The following is a 16,004-nucleotide window of genomic DNA, read 5'->3' as shown; positions in this document are numbered from 1 at the left end:
GGGGGGGGGGATTTGCTTTAATTTTGTTTTGTTATTTTCTCTTTACTTTTAATTCTATTAGTAATAAAACTCTTTCATTGTACTGCAACTGTTTAAGGTTTGTGCCTGCTTTGTTTTTCTCCTAATTCTTATCTCACAGAAGGAAAATAAGTAAGTAATGAATATTTTGAACCAAAACCACTACATTTAATTGGTGTTTCTGCCTGGTTTCAAACTCAACCCGCTACAATGCCAGAAAGGGATTTCGACTAGTAAATTACCAAAAACTTTTACAGCTTGAAAAAATGCGACCTCTAAAGGTTTCAATTTGCTTTATCAAAATGATTATCGTTACTATTGTTATTATCTGGAGGGCCGTAAAATATATAGGAATACATAAATATGGGGATAGAGTAAGAAGGCTCATGCAGAAGAACTGGATCTAGCAGCTCATGGATTTCAGATTCTTCCACAGATACCAAATTTTAAAGGAAAATCTTAAGAAGATTCTCAGAAGGTAGAAATTGTGCTTTGAAAGGGATAGCCTGTGACACCTTTTGTTGCTAATTAGGTCAAGTCAAGCACCAGAGATAACAGCTATCTTGGGCTAGAGACAGGACATGGGGAAAATAATCCTATGCACACAGTATTGTAAAAATGGTATTTCACAACAGAGGAATTATTGATGTCAAAATTAGTCTCCAAAACATTTAAGCCAATTTAATGGTCTAATGACCTAACAATTTTAAAGAGATTCTATGAAGATAATGGAAATCAGCCTGAGACTGTTTTCAGAAATACTGAAGCCTGACAAAGAAAAACCCAATGCATAAGACTTGGTTTTATGTTATTAATTTACTGTTAGTAATTCATGCCCTAGCTGAGATGGGGGATTTTGCAAGAGAAGAATTAAAGTGCTAGTGCTTGTAGAAAGAAAAAGTCAAATTTCATTATCCAGAGGAAAAAGGAGATTTTGTTAGCTATTTTCAAAACATGTTGTGCTCACATCTGAAGACTAATATAAAGTCTATTGTGTATTCCTTGTACTTTATAAGGAAAGCAAAAAAGGCATAAGCACTTATAATACCACATACACAAAGAACAAAAACCAGTTCAGCACTTACATGGAATACTTCAAATTCTGAAAGCTTCAGGATGTCATTAGTATTTTGTAACCTATACATAATTTCAACTTACTTGTCTCCTAGACATTCATGCCATTTTTAGGTGTCAAAACACGATAGTTTGTTACCTGTCTGTTTAGGTGCTTAAATACTTTTTCAAGCTGGGCCCTAAACTGGGAAATTAAATTTTGCAAATGCAATGAAATTCCTGTGCTATTGGAATGTTTTGTAATATGACCATTGTTCAAGCCATCTGGACATGGTCCTGGGCAACTGGCTCCAGGTGATCCTGCTATAGCAGGGAGGTTAGACTTCCAACCCCAACCATTCTATGATTCTGGACCTAAAAGTACCACAACTCCACAAAAAATTTCATGCATGAAAAGCACAAAAACCAAAATTATTTTATATGTGAAGATTCAGAATTAAGACCCTACCCTGCTATTAATGGATGTAGCTTATTTAATGCACAGCTTCAGCTGAAGACAAAACAATGCATAAACTGTTCTAAAGTTAAAGCCATTGCCTGGAGATGTTTCAAACATGCGGAGAGTCTGAGGCGCCTTCCTTTGTAAAGGCAATTTTCCCAGTTCATGTTAGATCTGCTTCATGATCAGCAAATCTAAATATTCCTGATGTATTGAAACCAACTATTGACTCCATTGAAAAGAAGATATAACGCATGGCTAATTATAATTTGGCACCACATGGTCACGTTTTAAGAGGAAAAAGAAGACTAACTATAATTTCAGAAACAAAAATTCAAGCTACTGCATTTTACTACAGAACTTTATTTCCCAGTATGCTTTTTACCTATAGTAAAAAGCAAAGTTATTGAAATAATTATGAACATCACACTTACACATATATGTGTACAGAAAAATAATGCTGACACAAACCTGCAGCTTTTCATCCACATCATCATCACTTTCATCCAGATCTTCATGAAGTAAACGCCATTCATATTCTACATGGACATGAGAATTAAATCTTCCAGACAGTGCTTGAGTAAGCTAAGGAAAAAAAAAAAAAAAGACTGTTGACACATTACGTGCAGTACATATTTCAAACCAATATATTTAAAATCAAACAAAGTCCACATACAGGAAGAATCTTGCTTTCAGCAATCTGGAAAGTTACTGCACTGAAGTAAGTTTAAAGAATTAAACTGTGTTACCAAATACAACAGGAATAAATCAAAAGTAACTAGACATTTCATCAACCATTGTAGATCCACGTTCCATTTTCTGATAAGCACCACCACATTGTATTTGCTTTGGTTTAGAAATTGCAACTCAAAGAAATTAAAACTGCAATGGCAGTTTTCTTGAATCAGAGTCACTTATTGAGAATCCTTGATCCCCCCTAATATGGGGGGGGATCTGTGCAACAAGATAATGGCCTTAATCCATGGTCTTCACCCATAAAAAGTACTTTAGTAATTAGATTTCAAGGAGATGTTGGACACTTAGATTCATAGAATCATTAGGTTAGAAAAGACTTTGAAGATCATTGAGTCCAGCCAAGAACCCAGCAACACCATATTCATCACTAAACCATAGCCCTAAGTGCCACATCTACACCACTTCTAAATACCTTCAGGGAAGGTGACTCAACCACTCCCTTGAGCAGCCTGTTCCAATGCTTGACAACCCTTTCCAGAAGAAATTTTTCCTACACCAATCAAAATCTCCTCTGGTGCAACCAGAGGCCATATCTGCTTATCCTGTTGCTTGTTACTTGGGAGAAGGGACAAATGCCCACCTGCCTACAGCCTCCTTTCAGGGAGTTGTAGAGAGTGATAAGGTCACCCTGAGCTTCCTTTTCAACAACCCAAAGAATCCCAGCTCCGTCAGCCACTCCTTGTAAGACTTGTGCTCCAGACCCTTCACCAGCTCTGCTGCCCTTCACTGGACTCATTCCAGCCCCTCAAAGCCTTTTTTATAGTGAGGGGCCCAGAACTGGACACAGGACTTGAGGTGTGGCCTCACCAATGCCAAGTGCAAGGGGACATTCACCGCCCTGGTCCTGCTGGCCACTCTATTGCTGATACAGCCCAGGATGCCATTGGCCTTCTTGGCCACCTCAGCACACACTAGCTCATGTTCAGCCAGCTGTTGACCGGCACCCTCAGGTCCTTTTCCACCAGGCAGCTTTCCAGCCACTCTGCCCTCAGCCTGCAGCACTGCAGAGGGTCGTTGTGACCCAGTGTTGGACACAGGACTTGGCCTTGTTAAACCTCATACTGTTGGCCTCAGCCCATTGATCCAGCCCATCCAGATCCCTCAGCAGAGCCTTCCAACCCTCCAGCAGATCAACACTCCCACCCAACTTAGTGTGACCTGAAAACCTATTGAAGGAATCTTACTTGTGCACCTGTGACTAAAAGCTCAACAGAATCACCCTCTGGCCTCAAAAATTTTATAATTTCTGATGCATCTGAAGAAAAATACAGTTTTCTTCTTAAAAGCATGTAACTTTATGTAAGCATATAACTATTTCTAAGGATATAACTATTTCTAGTACACCACTATTGCATCTGGAATATATTCACTGAATATTCAGCTGTAAACTGTTAAATGATCAGACATGAAATGCACACACAGAATGACACAATACTCACCAACTCTTCACAGTGAGTATGTTTTAAACGTTTAGCTATATCAAGTGGTGTCTCTCCTGCTTCATTTGCTAAATTACAGCAAAAAAAAGAAATGTGTGATGAGAGGTGTCACTATTAACATGTCCATTACTAAAGACAAACCTGCAGATACATGGTGAAGTACTAGACCAACACACTCGAAAACTCATCTCTTTCTTTCATAGGTAGGTCCAGCTCACATCAACCCTCTGAACATGACAAGCAGGAGCAATTCAACATGCCACATATATATGAATGATAGCCATGAAATGGCAGGATATAACTTGACAACAAAACAGCAATTAAAAATCTAAATCTGTTTAAAAATTAAGTGTAATATATGTCAATTTTAAACTTAAGAGTGAATACTGATTCTTTAATAATGAAGATTTTATTTACAGAATTATGATAAAAAATGGAGGAGAAAATACACTTATTTCAACTTCACTGTTTCTTATCTGAAGCAACGACAAATAGGAAATCTAAGTACACATTACCCTTTTACCTATTTCAATAGAAGCCTTCCCTCTCAGCAGCAGTTTGAGGCACTCAACGTTGTCTGTTAGACAGCAATAATGCAGGGCTGTGCTACCTTTACAGGTTTGCTTATCTAGATTGCCACTATTGGAGTACAAGAAAGAAAAAAGGTAATTAAATTTAAGTTTTCTAAATTATTAAACCACTCTCATTAGAAGATTTTCAAAGAATAAAATTACATTTGCAAATACAACTTTAGTACTTAAGCATTTGTATTTATTTAGTACTTGCGTGACTTGACACAAAAGCAATGCCAATATTTAGCTTTCCATACACTTACCTGTTCTGCACTAAAAAGTCAACTATATGAAGGGATGTTCTATCAACTGACCTAACAGCAAGGTGCAGTGCTGTTTCGTCTTGCTCCTAAGAATAAAATGAAAAAAGACATTTGTTTCCTCTGAAGAAGAAGCAGAAATTTTAGTAAGACATTAATTAGATCAATTAAAACATGTCATTTCAATATATTCAAACATGGTACCATTAAAACATCCGTGAAGACTTACTGTGTCCCCTTCATTCCTTTAAAGTAAATAAATAGGCTGAAAACTAACAGATTATTGAATGATTTAATGTTTAATGTTTTAATAAATTTAAAATACGATAGTATTTGGAAACAATTTTATATTAAACTCTTTAGTATCTTCTGTTATTGTTAAATTACATCATTAAAAGGACATGCATTCAGAACAGTGTTTCAGATGTTATTTCAAATAATTTTTAATTAATGAATGCATATTGCACTTAGAACAATTTGTCTAATAAAATTTACAACACTTACATGGCCATTGGCCAGTGGAATTTTTTCTGTGAGATCCACGCCATCAGCATACACTTGAACTAATCCAAAAATGTCTCTTGATTTGACTGTTTCACAAAGAGCATGCAATTTAGCTGCATTGTCAGCATGCTTCTTTCTTGCGTATTTTCTCTCAATATACTTGGCAGTAATGTAATCTTTTCTTGCATTCCTGAAATTGAATATGATTTACTTCTATAACTTTCAGCAGAAGAGAAACATTAGCATTTCTATAAATACATGCAAGTTATTTGATATCATTCATTGTGGTAATTTTTCTTTTCAAATATGCATGTAACCATGCAGTCTCATATTTCAAGTATGAAATGTAGTTACAGAAAATGAATCCAATATCTAATCAGAAGACAGACAATGAATTTCTTCTTCCAAACTCTGTGATGATGTTGAGATCAAGACTACCCAGCTCTATGTATAGAAGATACATCAAAGCTTTATAATGCTGGTTTATGTTGCCCTGCAGGTTTATGTTTATCTGACTCGGTACTCCTACACATGCTGGAAAGGGATGGAAGGCATGGGATACAAAAAAACCCCCAAACAAATCCCAAAAAACACCCCACAAACTATCTTATAACTCTGCACAGACTATCGAGGCCTTGAATTAGAATTCACAACAGTGAGTATGTTCTTTAAACTCTTCACCACAACTGTAACAGGGAGGATGTGCTGGAGCTTTTAGTGAGTAAGATGAAAACTTAGTACACCTGACTCAGCACGAGTTACCACTTTTTGCTGTTGATGCCCAGTAACACATCTACTCCTCTTCCCATCACAGCAAGACAGGAACTTGCATGCCCTCCCAAAGGCATAACCTCTTACCAGCTCTTGGGATGTACACAGCATTGCACAGAAGACATTTAACAAAGTCATACTTTACCACCTAGATACCATGTAATGGGCAAGAAGTAAAAAACCCCAATAAATGATAATAAATTGGATCAATGGATAACTCTTGTTCATAAAGCATTTGATAGTCTCATTTCAAAAAAATAGCCCCAAATTTGATAAGCAGAGTTATCAAACTAAATGATCTTTCTAAATACAAATTTTTAGAAGTGTTCTTATTATATTGATTTAGAATATGGTAAAATTATCAGTAATTTTACTTATTAATATTAATACTCTACATTATTATTAATAGTGGCAGTCAAAAATTATCTAGACTGTCTTGTTTAACGCTGTTTTTGTCATAATGCTGAAAGTCAACATAACGTAAAATCAGCTTCAGCCAAGGCAAATTCTTCTGGGTTTGTTTCTGCATTGTTTACTAGCTCTTTCATGATGAGTAGTATCCAGCCAAGTAGGCAGCTGTCCTTGCTGTATCTCTGCCATCCCTGTTCAGTGCTTTCGAGGAATTCAGTTAAATGTTCTGTCTTCATTCCACAGAGTTACAGACTTCGGTCCCAGGTGTAGTTTCTGAATGCTGTTTGTATCTTTCAGGTAAATATGCACCTTATTACAATTTCTATTTTGTTTTCAAATAGCACAAAATTAATCGCTTTGGTTTTAATCCCTGTCCTTGAATGTCGTTAAAGTTCCCAGCAAGTCATGGTTAATTTGTTTCTGTCCCACAAACCATGATTCAAAGAGTTAGTAAGATATTCCCTACTATTAGGGAAGATACAGTCAGATAAAACTCAATAAAACAGACATGCAGATCATCAGAAGAAAGGTTTACTCCTTGGCTATAAGACCATAAATAAGACATTACACACAATCCATGGCCTGCCAGTGCAAACCATAATGGCACAGCCCCTTAGCAATATTAAATTAAATGCCTGCCTTTTCAGAAGTAGTGGCTTTTTACTTACATATCACTGCTTGGATTGGGTTTGACCATCTCATCAACTGGCAGACAGAATTCCATAATCTCATTAAATCCAGCATTCCCAATATTCTTTGCAAGCTGTTAAAAAAGAAAATCCCACAGCTCACTTAATAAACGTGTTCAGTTATTGGCCACACACATAACAAGGGGAGGACAAGGGAAAATGAGAGCTGGGACCCCTTATTTCTTGATCTGCTGCTACGTCAGCAGTAACAAACAGATTAGGTACTTTCTCTGGATGTGAGCTTTCAACTGGGCTTTAGTACATGAACAAGTAACTGCAGAATAATCCAGCAAGACACCAGTTCATACATTAAATGCAAATACTTTGTGCTGGGTAAGAGCACATGTATGAACTGCCACAGAGCAGCTGAAAAGTGGTAACTTATTTGTGTAGCAAAGCTGAATACATTTTCTTTCTTTGGGGATTAAAGTTCTCTTCTAAAATAATGCTAAATAATTAATGGACTAAGTATTTGTGAAGTCCTTCAATTTTTAATCTGAGGCACATTTCTATGTCAAACAGCTGTGTTCTTTTAAAAAGCAACCAAGGATAAAAAGACTTGAAAACACAGAAAATATGAAGCCTCTACTAATTTGTATTCTAAGATAAGAGAAAGTTTACAGTAGGACAGTATGTTCCAGAAGGTTCCATTAAACGTCAAGAATTAAGCTTTCTTAAATTATGTTTATCCAGAGACAACTTCAGGATGGGAACATCTTGCTAAAGTGACAAAAATATACTTGTGTTAGAAGTATTTTACAGTACTATTTTTAAGTTAATAAAAGCAATTTGATTACCAGAAGTTCAGATGTTCCCAGCACATCTAATGTAAGCGATTGCATTCTGGAATAGTGAACACCAAGTTCTCTATGAATTCCTGAGCATTCAATGCAAGTTAAAATTCCCAAATTTGTTGAAAGCCAGGTAGGATCTGAAACAGAAAGCACCCACAGAATTAAAATTTATTCAGGCAATTATTTCATTCTAGAAAATGTAGAATACAGAAATTAAATTCTGCAAAATAAGATTCTTGTGCATTAATTATCTTTTTTCTTTTTTTTTTTTTAATGTCTTTACATTTACTCTACCTGGAAAAAAAACCAGGATTTGTTTTAATGCTGAAAGAAGCGAAGTCAAATATTTTTATTCTATTTTTGTGAAGGACATTTCTATCCAAGGGGGCTCCTCAACTACTCAGTATGTCATTCTTCAAACAACTTTCAGGAACTGCATTTTCCCACCACCAATATAACAGTGTCACATTCTCATCTGGTAATACAGGTGCAATTTAAACTGAAATAACAATGTTTACAGGGTTGGGGCTCTTGTGTACTTCAAACAGACTTTAGACTAAGTGAAGCAGAAGTGATTCAGAAGTGCACATACAGCACACACTACAAGATTCTCACTCAACGACTTCACAGATACTAAGGCTCATCCCTCTTCTTTCATAGCCCTTGGCTGTCTTTTCTCCTGGTATTTTGCATTTACTACATCATTCCCTCATCTTCCAGTCAATTAATTAATTTCTGAAGATTTAGACAGCTGAGTAATTCATTTGCTTGATAAATATTTGTTAGTTGCCATTTACACTCTCCTTTTTCAAAACAGCAGGCTTGACTCTTCCCGTAGTCTTACACAATTATCTACTGCCAGAAGTAACTATTGATTTGTAAAGTGCATAAAGCATCAGAGTTGATGCTTTCAGCTACAGTTTCACATCAAAACCCCCTGAATCCTGCAGTGCCCCTGTAACATAAAAGAACACAGGAAACAGCAGGATTTAAAAAATAATTTGAAGAGGGTTAAAGTCGAAATTCATTGATCAACAAAACCAGCACTGCAAACCATAGTCAGCAGGCGCATTCTTCTCAAAATGAGTACAGCCTTAGACATATAGACATATTCCCTGTCTCACTCAGTCAAACATGATTAAAAAAAAAAAAAAAAGTGTACTAAGAAAATGCTTCAAGTAACTTACTTGAAGCTGCTCAGTTTTACCTAAATCTTATATTATTAACCCATATTTTATGTAACTTCATTTGATTTATGTAAACAAAAGCTACAATTAGCAAAATACATAGCAGAAAAATAAGCTTCTTAGTAACTTCTCCCTTCTGACAATAAGCATATAGCAAATCAATCTCACTAAAGTAGTTCCAAGTAGTTCCATTAAATTGTTAGCATATTCTACTATGTGTATAATTTTTGTGAGATAATGAGTAAAAGTGAAAGCATAAAATATTAGCTTAAATATTCTCATGAGACAAAGAATTTTTACCAATTAACAATATGCTTAATTGAGTCACCTTGTGCTCCACAGTCACAACAAACATCATTTCCAGTCATCCTCTGGACTTCAGATATAATTTCTTTTGTCAGTTCCTGGACAATATTATTTTCTCCTGTGTTATCATCTCCTTTGAATGCATTATTTAAAGCTTCCTCTTTGCTGTTTTGTAGCACAGATGTCCATCTAAAATGGCAGTAATATTTTGCTATTAAGTATTTTGGCACTTCTGAAGTTCAAAGTAAGTCTCAGTAGAACACCAGTGTCAAAAATAAAATTATCAAAGTAACTCACATTTGACATTCCTGTTCATCCTCTGCTTGAAAGTGGTATGTTCTGTCGTCTGCACAATAAATAATTCACATACTGATTAAAAAAAATTATTGAAAAACTCATCTTGCAGAAATCTCTCAATGAAATCTAAAATTAATTGATTCCTGAGGTCTCTATTCTCATCACTGGAGTGTGTTGACACAAAATATGTCTATTTAACAAGTTTCACCTTACTACCTACAGTTTATCTATTATTACATCCATGTTTACATAAGGTGGCTTGCTGCATTTTAAACAGAAGTTGTTTTCTTCAGTGCTGTGCTTTTATCGCATGAGCAGCAGGAGAGCAAAGGAAATGTTCCATGTTCTGGATATAACCTCCGTAATCACAAGTTTAAAGTTCTGCTGGGGGGAAGGGGAGTAAAATATAGAGTCCCTATTTGAGTTTATCTGTGTATGTAAGAAAGATTTGATCAAATGAGTTCTTAAAACCCAGTAATCACAAATGGCAAAACAAATCTGCCAGACACAAAGTCCAAACTACAACCAGCGTAAGACCCAAGCTGTTTCAATTAAACCAAGCTCACAATTTCCAGTTTACTACTGTTTTTCTAATTCTAAGCATTGTCATCATACTGTACTACTAGAGAAAAAAGCATAATACATTTTAAGTCTGTGGAGCAAATGAGATATGATACAGTTTAATGACCGAGTTGGAGAGAGAATAGTTGAGGTAAAGCTACTGGCAAAAAGATATTGTAAGACAAAAATTTCTAAAGTTTGAAAAATATTCAGGCTAAAAGGTATTAAAAGATAGCTTCAAGCATGGAAAATACTAAGACAGTGAAGACATATGAAAGAACAGAAAGGAAAGTGCTACCTAAAGAGATTTTATCTTGTGATGATAACAGCAATTTACATTTTGTAAAGAACAAGGAGGTTTTTTTTAACTCTCCAGTAAAATGAAGTGAACAAGTCATCTGGAGAAGGCTAAGAGGCCAGTTATGCCTTGTCAAGTGTGTGATAACATTGCAATAAGCTGATACTGGGCAAAACATGACACAGTCATCAACAAAGAAAGAAAGCGCAAAAGTAAAGAGGGAAGCCCAGTTGGTTGAGCAGAAATTTATCAGCTGTGTGTTGCACACGAGGATTCAAGTCTATTCGCATAAGCAGCACAGCTTATATTTACAAATGCAGAAGAACTTCATGCTTATGTTCCTTAAATAAAGGAACAAATGAGGAATACATATGTATTCTTCTCCCCAGATAATCTGAGATACCTATTTCAGTAAAATATCCTAGTGAGGAAAAAAAAGGAAACATTCTACTACACAATTTCGTATCATCCCCTTCCAATACAAAAATTATTCTGTTTTGGTGGGTTTAACATGTAGATTCTTTATCTCACCTTTATATCTATTATGAGATAACAAAACCAAAAAATGTTTTCAGTATTTTCTTCACAGTTGCATAGTAACCGCCAGAGTTAAATTTTAAAAAGTTTTAAAAGCATCTTTTGATCTTGTGCAAAAGGTGTAACTTTTCAAGATGATCAGCTAGGACATTTTCAGCATGAAGAGTGAGGTCACAGCAAAAAATAGTTACTCTGCTGTAAGACAGCAAAAAATTATATAGAAAAAAGGTATGAAGACAACTTTCAAAAACAAGTGGTTTTCCAAAGAAACAGACACAGTTAGTTGCATTATGCTAAAATAACTGAAATGTCAAATTGTCAAAGGAAGAGCATTTTATAAAGGGAAGCATTCTACAATGGCAAAAATGTTCAAGTGGATTACTGACACATCTACAGAAATAATGCAAAATTCTGCTATGAGCTGCAAGTAAAAAGACCTGAACAACAAACCTACGTGATATGAGGTCAAAACACTTTTTCTCCTCTGGGTTTGTTTTCACTTGGCAGGTTAACAGATTGAGCTTTGCTGGAGGTCGGTTAGCCTATTTGAAGATAAAACATATACATTTTAGTATATCCATACTGACTGAGCCCGGCAGATTGAAAACACAGGATAACATCCCGCTGGCCAAAAAGACTTGACAAATGGCTGTTTAATTTTTAAGGTCCCCAGGTTTTGATTCATGTTTTCTTCTGCATCATGGTTCGTAAACCACTTGTATTTGACTATTTTGTTTACTGGAAACTGGATAGACACTACAATTTTGAAAGGAAGAAGGGTAGAATCTCTTCAATTACCAGTAACCAGGAACACTTACCTAAAGCAACTGGATATGAAAAAGAGACAGGTTCATCCCTACATTTAATCCCCTAACACTCAGACATTCAATTTAAAAAAATTACTTGTTTACTTTTCAATAATTAACCATTTTGACTCCTGCTAATATCTTTAAGGGGTCCCCAATTAACCAGTTTAGAACAAATGCTGAATTTTTAAATTAGTAATGGGACATAAGTGAAGGAAAATAAGAAGTTTGCACAGAAGTCCTGCAGCAAACATATGTAAAAGTAAACTGAGCTAACTGATTACTAAAAAAATCTAGTGAAATAAAGTATATTTTATAATGATATATGTTTTCTAGTCAAGCTTCTCTCAGGTATTTCAGTTCCTTTTTGAATAGAAAGTGACAATGTTCTACTAAGAGCAAAATTCACAAGGAACCTGCATTTTGAAAGACTCATAAAGGCTACAAAGACTTTTCAAATAGCACCTCTGCACTAACCTCTTCTTTCCCTTAACCTACCTGCTCTACAGACCTGGAGTAGGACCTAGAAAGGTATGATTGCAACCTTGACTTGAGGAATGGCCTTCACTTCCTACAATTAATAACTAGTTTCACTCTTCTTTCGGAATAATTAAATCAGAAAGCAGATTTAACTAGTGAACCTTTGCTCTAGACAATAGTATCTAAAAAATAGTACTTTAAACTATTGGGAAAGGACTATCATAAAGATAGCAATATCCACGAACACATTACCACACTAATTGTTGCATTCTAACAATATTAATAGACTGAGTTGCTAAAATAAGATTTAAACATCTAAACAAGAACTACTATCAAATGAAGCTGTACTATCACATAATGTAATTAACTTGCAATGAATCATAAGAAATGTACATATTCTCACAATCTCATCCAAATTTATTAATGAAAACATTTAATTCCAAAAATCAAGGGACAAGTCAGAAGATTACAGATTCCCTTCAAACAGTCTGATAAAACAATGTAGTTGGCCAAAAAAGAACAGTATCATTATATCTGAAGAACAGTTAAAAAAAAATCAAAACCATGGACAAACATAAGCAAGGAAACAATTATGTATTTTTTTTCCTGTTAGAAAAAAAAGAAGCATGATGTCCTTGAAAAATAGCAGGCTCATGCTTTGCCCAGCACAAGCAGCAGACAAAACAAAGTCATGCAAGCTTTGAAACAATAAACATGCAGGTCACTTGCTGGGCAATGTAAAACAAATTATACCCAAGAGAGGTTTTGGAGGCAGCAAGATGACAATTTATTGACAACTGCATTGTACGCTCTGCCTAATAAATAGCTTTTCAAATTCCAGGCTTCTTTTTAGTAGTAAAATGTATACAGTTTTAATTATTTTGTTATAAATTATATATGAATATATACAAATATTTATCAATTATTAATTATATAGACACTGGGCAACTCATATATACCTTTCTCACAGGCTCTATGAGAATGTAAAAATGCAATTCAAGTTAAGAGAGAATCCCCTCGCCCCAGGACTTTGGATCTGAAGTGCATTTGGGACCTAATTAGTTTTCTCTAACTTGTGAAATATGAAGCTGTAAATGAATGCAGTAAAATGCTTCAGAGAGGTCTGAAGGACCAGTGCACACAGGACTTGTCCCTCTGGACAGAAGAATGCAGCAGAAGAACTCAGTATCACAATCTGAGAACCCAAAGAAATGGCTGCAACAACAATAACATATCCTGGGCGAAAAATGCTTATCTTGGAATCCATACATATTCTTGAGCTTTTATCTGAGGAACTCCTAACCTGAAGTCAGCATTAACAAAGGTATTAAAAACCCTTTGCATATGGCTGATAGCACCTCATTCATGTTTCCATCCGGCAGCCTCCCTGACCTGTGCCTGCTGCTTGTGGACAACACACTTCCACCAAATGGCAGGTGCTGCTTGGGAAGAAGTTGAAGCTTAAAGACAAAGGGAGTTAAGGCTGTATGAGCTCTTTAGCCACATTAATTCAGACACTTGGCAGGATTAGGAGACACTAGACATGGAAAACACTAACAAACATGTAACTACTATTACACTACTTGTTTGAAACCTCTGAAATTCACTTTCCTGATTGAGTCTCTGATTAGACAATTAAATTTCAGACTACTGCTGAGTTTTTGGACACCCATGTTAACATGTCAACACCCTGAAAAGATGTGCTGCCACCTTTCATGCCATACACAGACTTGAGCATCAACTCATGTTCCTTCCTGCAGAAATGGCAACCCTCTATCCAGAAAAACTGACTCATAATCTATTCTACCAAAAAAAAGAAGTGAAAGAATCAAAAAGTTAGGCCTCTGAGACAATGCAGGAGTGCCATGATACAGAGCTGGCTTTACAAAAGGCATGAGCAAATATGTCCATTTAACAGACTGGTTGGCTGATTTCATCATGCATTTTTTCTGGTTGTAAGTGATCAACTCCTGGATAAAAACATGAAATCTGATTGTTTTGCCTTCAGATTGTCCTATTAATCATCATGGTACAGTATTCAGCAGTAAAGAAATGACAACAAAAAAAGGTTCGATGATGAGTCTCTTACATTCCTTTCTTTGCAGACAACCAGCAAATGTTCTTTAAATACAAATCCAGTTTGAGGAATCTGGTATTTCTGAAATCTTTTTGCCTTGTGACTTCTTGATCTGGAAAGCGCTTAGGAATTCCTAATTACATGGTTCAGTCTGCTTCTATCATGGTTTTTTCATCCATATATGTTAAATGTATGAATGCTGATTTCTTCAAAGCTTTTCATTGTCTAAAAGTGTAAGTTCTGTACGCCTATGCAGCCAGGCACATACAGGGTCACAGCTGGGTGACTGACAGAGAACCAAACATATTCTCTCCATTCATCAGGAGAGCACTTGGCAGGCAAGTTTGAGCACCTGCAATCGCCTGAAGATAGTTGTTCTAGAGACCGACAAAGTAGTCCCTCATAAAGAGAGGCTACATGACCAAAGAGAAATCCATGAAAAACACTTAGCCTTTAAAGGAAAAGTATTTACAAATTTGTATTTGATAAAGAAAACAAAACCGACAACTGAATTTCTGAGATTTTGATGAACTGCTGGGATGAGAGAACAACACATCATATTTCAGAGACCAGGAGATATCAACCCTGAGAAGCTTGGAAATCAATGTTGCTCCTTCCAAATTCTTGGAAGACATTTAGAGCAGCCCAGAAAATTTTTAACGAACAAAAATCACTTCTACCTGTTTCAGTGTCTGTGAAACATTCAATAATTTTTTACATAAAGCTGCCATCAATATATAAGGGGGAAGTGAGCAAATAAGTGACAATACCTTTTAGGAGTGTATTTTAAAACAATAAGGGACTTTTCTAATGTTGTAATATAAAAACATTGAGACCAAACCTGTGAAACCCACCCACCTAAATTAACATTTGAGTATCTGCCTTAGGAACTGATTTCCAGCTATGGCCCCACTGATTTCAGTGGGAACTTACTGCTTCTAAAAATGCCAGAACATCTGGTAGACAGCTTATAAAAAGAGAAGAAAACAGTATCTTGATAGACTCAGTAATTGTACTTGCAAGTGAAGGTTTTCAAATTCTGCTCCACAAGTGGATTTTGTAGCCTCTGCCAGCTCTGAGCTGCCCCAACTACATTCCTACTGGTACCAGTACAGCATGTGCAATATCAAGCACAACCACAGCACATGGAGACACCAGCATGGAATACACCAACAGACTATTCTCTGACAAAGACACACTCCAACACACCCAAATTAGAAGAGGAATAAACAAGGGGATAATTTCAAAGCTATAGTAATGACTCTGCTTTGCAGGGCTGGCTTTATACTCCTCCTTAACTCCTGATTATCAATTCTGATAATGATTTGTGGTTAGATGCACAAATGAGAGATTGATTCATTTTTGCTGCCAGGGTCAACTTGTAGTTATAGCAACAGGCATAACAGGATGAAGAATAGAACAGTTCATGAAGAACAGAACAGTTCATAATGGGACCAAGAAATAGGACTGTTTATTAGACCAAGAATGAGAAATACTGTCAACTGAGTTATTTTTTGCCTAAAGAAACTTTCTTAAAAGTTTTGAGGAAACAATATTAAAAAATGTTACAGGAAAGCAAAACCAAGTTTAAAGCCAAGTGCAAAAGGTCCAAACCGTGACAGCATAAAGATTTAAAATTTTAACAAATGTTTAATAGTTATAGTTAATGTGTTCAAATACTGGTAGCAGTAATAAAGAGGGATTTGTAATTCTCTATTTCCTGTCATT

At 35.7% G+C, this 16,004-nt stretch overlaps 1 protein-coding gene across 1 annotated transcript in view; it reads right to left on the bottom strand.

Moving 5' to 3' along the window:
* ASAP2 (ArfGAP with SH3 domain, ankyrin repeat and PH domain 2) overlaps positions 1 to 16,004 on the bottom strand; it is a 76,832-nt gene that overhangs the window by 17,435 nt on the left and 43,393 nt on the right. The window contains exons 13-22 of the mRNA XM_017744985.1: positions 11,368 to 11,455; positions 9,518 to 9,566; positions 9,243 to 9,409; positions 7,731 to 7,864; positions 6,913 to 7,007; positions 5,063 to 5,252; positions 4,562 to 4,647; positions 4,250 to 4,365; positions 3,727 to 3,794; positions 2,003 to 2,116 (exon numbers count right to left, since the gene is read on the bottom strand). Of these exons, the coding sequence (XP_017600474.1) occupies positions 2,003 to 2,116; positions 3,727 to 3,794; positions 4,250 to 4,365; positions 4,562 to 4,647; positions 5,063 to 5,252; positions 6,913 to 7,007; positions 7,731 to 7,864; positions 9,243 to 9,409; positions 9,518 to 9,566; positions 11,368 to 11,455 (1,107 nt within the window). The remainder of the gene's footprint in view (positions 1 to 2,002; positions 2,117 to 3,726; positions 3,795 to 4,249; positions 4,366 to 4,561; positions 4,648 to 5,062; positions 5,253 to 6,912; positions 7,008 to 7,730; positions 7,865 to 9,242; positions 9,410 to 9,517; positions 9,567 to 11,367; positions 11,456 to 16,004) is intronic.

The sequence above is a fragment of the Corvus brachyrhynchos genome, unplaced genomic scaffold (genome assembly GCF_000691975.1).
Source record: "Corvus brachyrhynchos isolate BGI_N302 unplaced genomic scaffold, ASM69197v1 scaffold116, whole genome shotgun sequence".
NCBI lineage: Eukaryota > Metazoa > Chordata > Aves > Passeriformes > Corvidae > Corvus > Corvus brachyrhynchos.
Note: the sequence above shows the minus strand (reverse complement) of the source record. Positions and strands in the feature narration are given on the sequence as shown.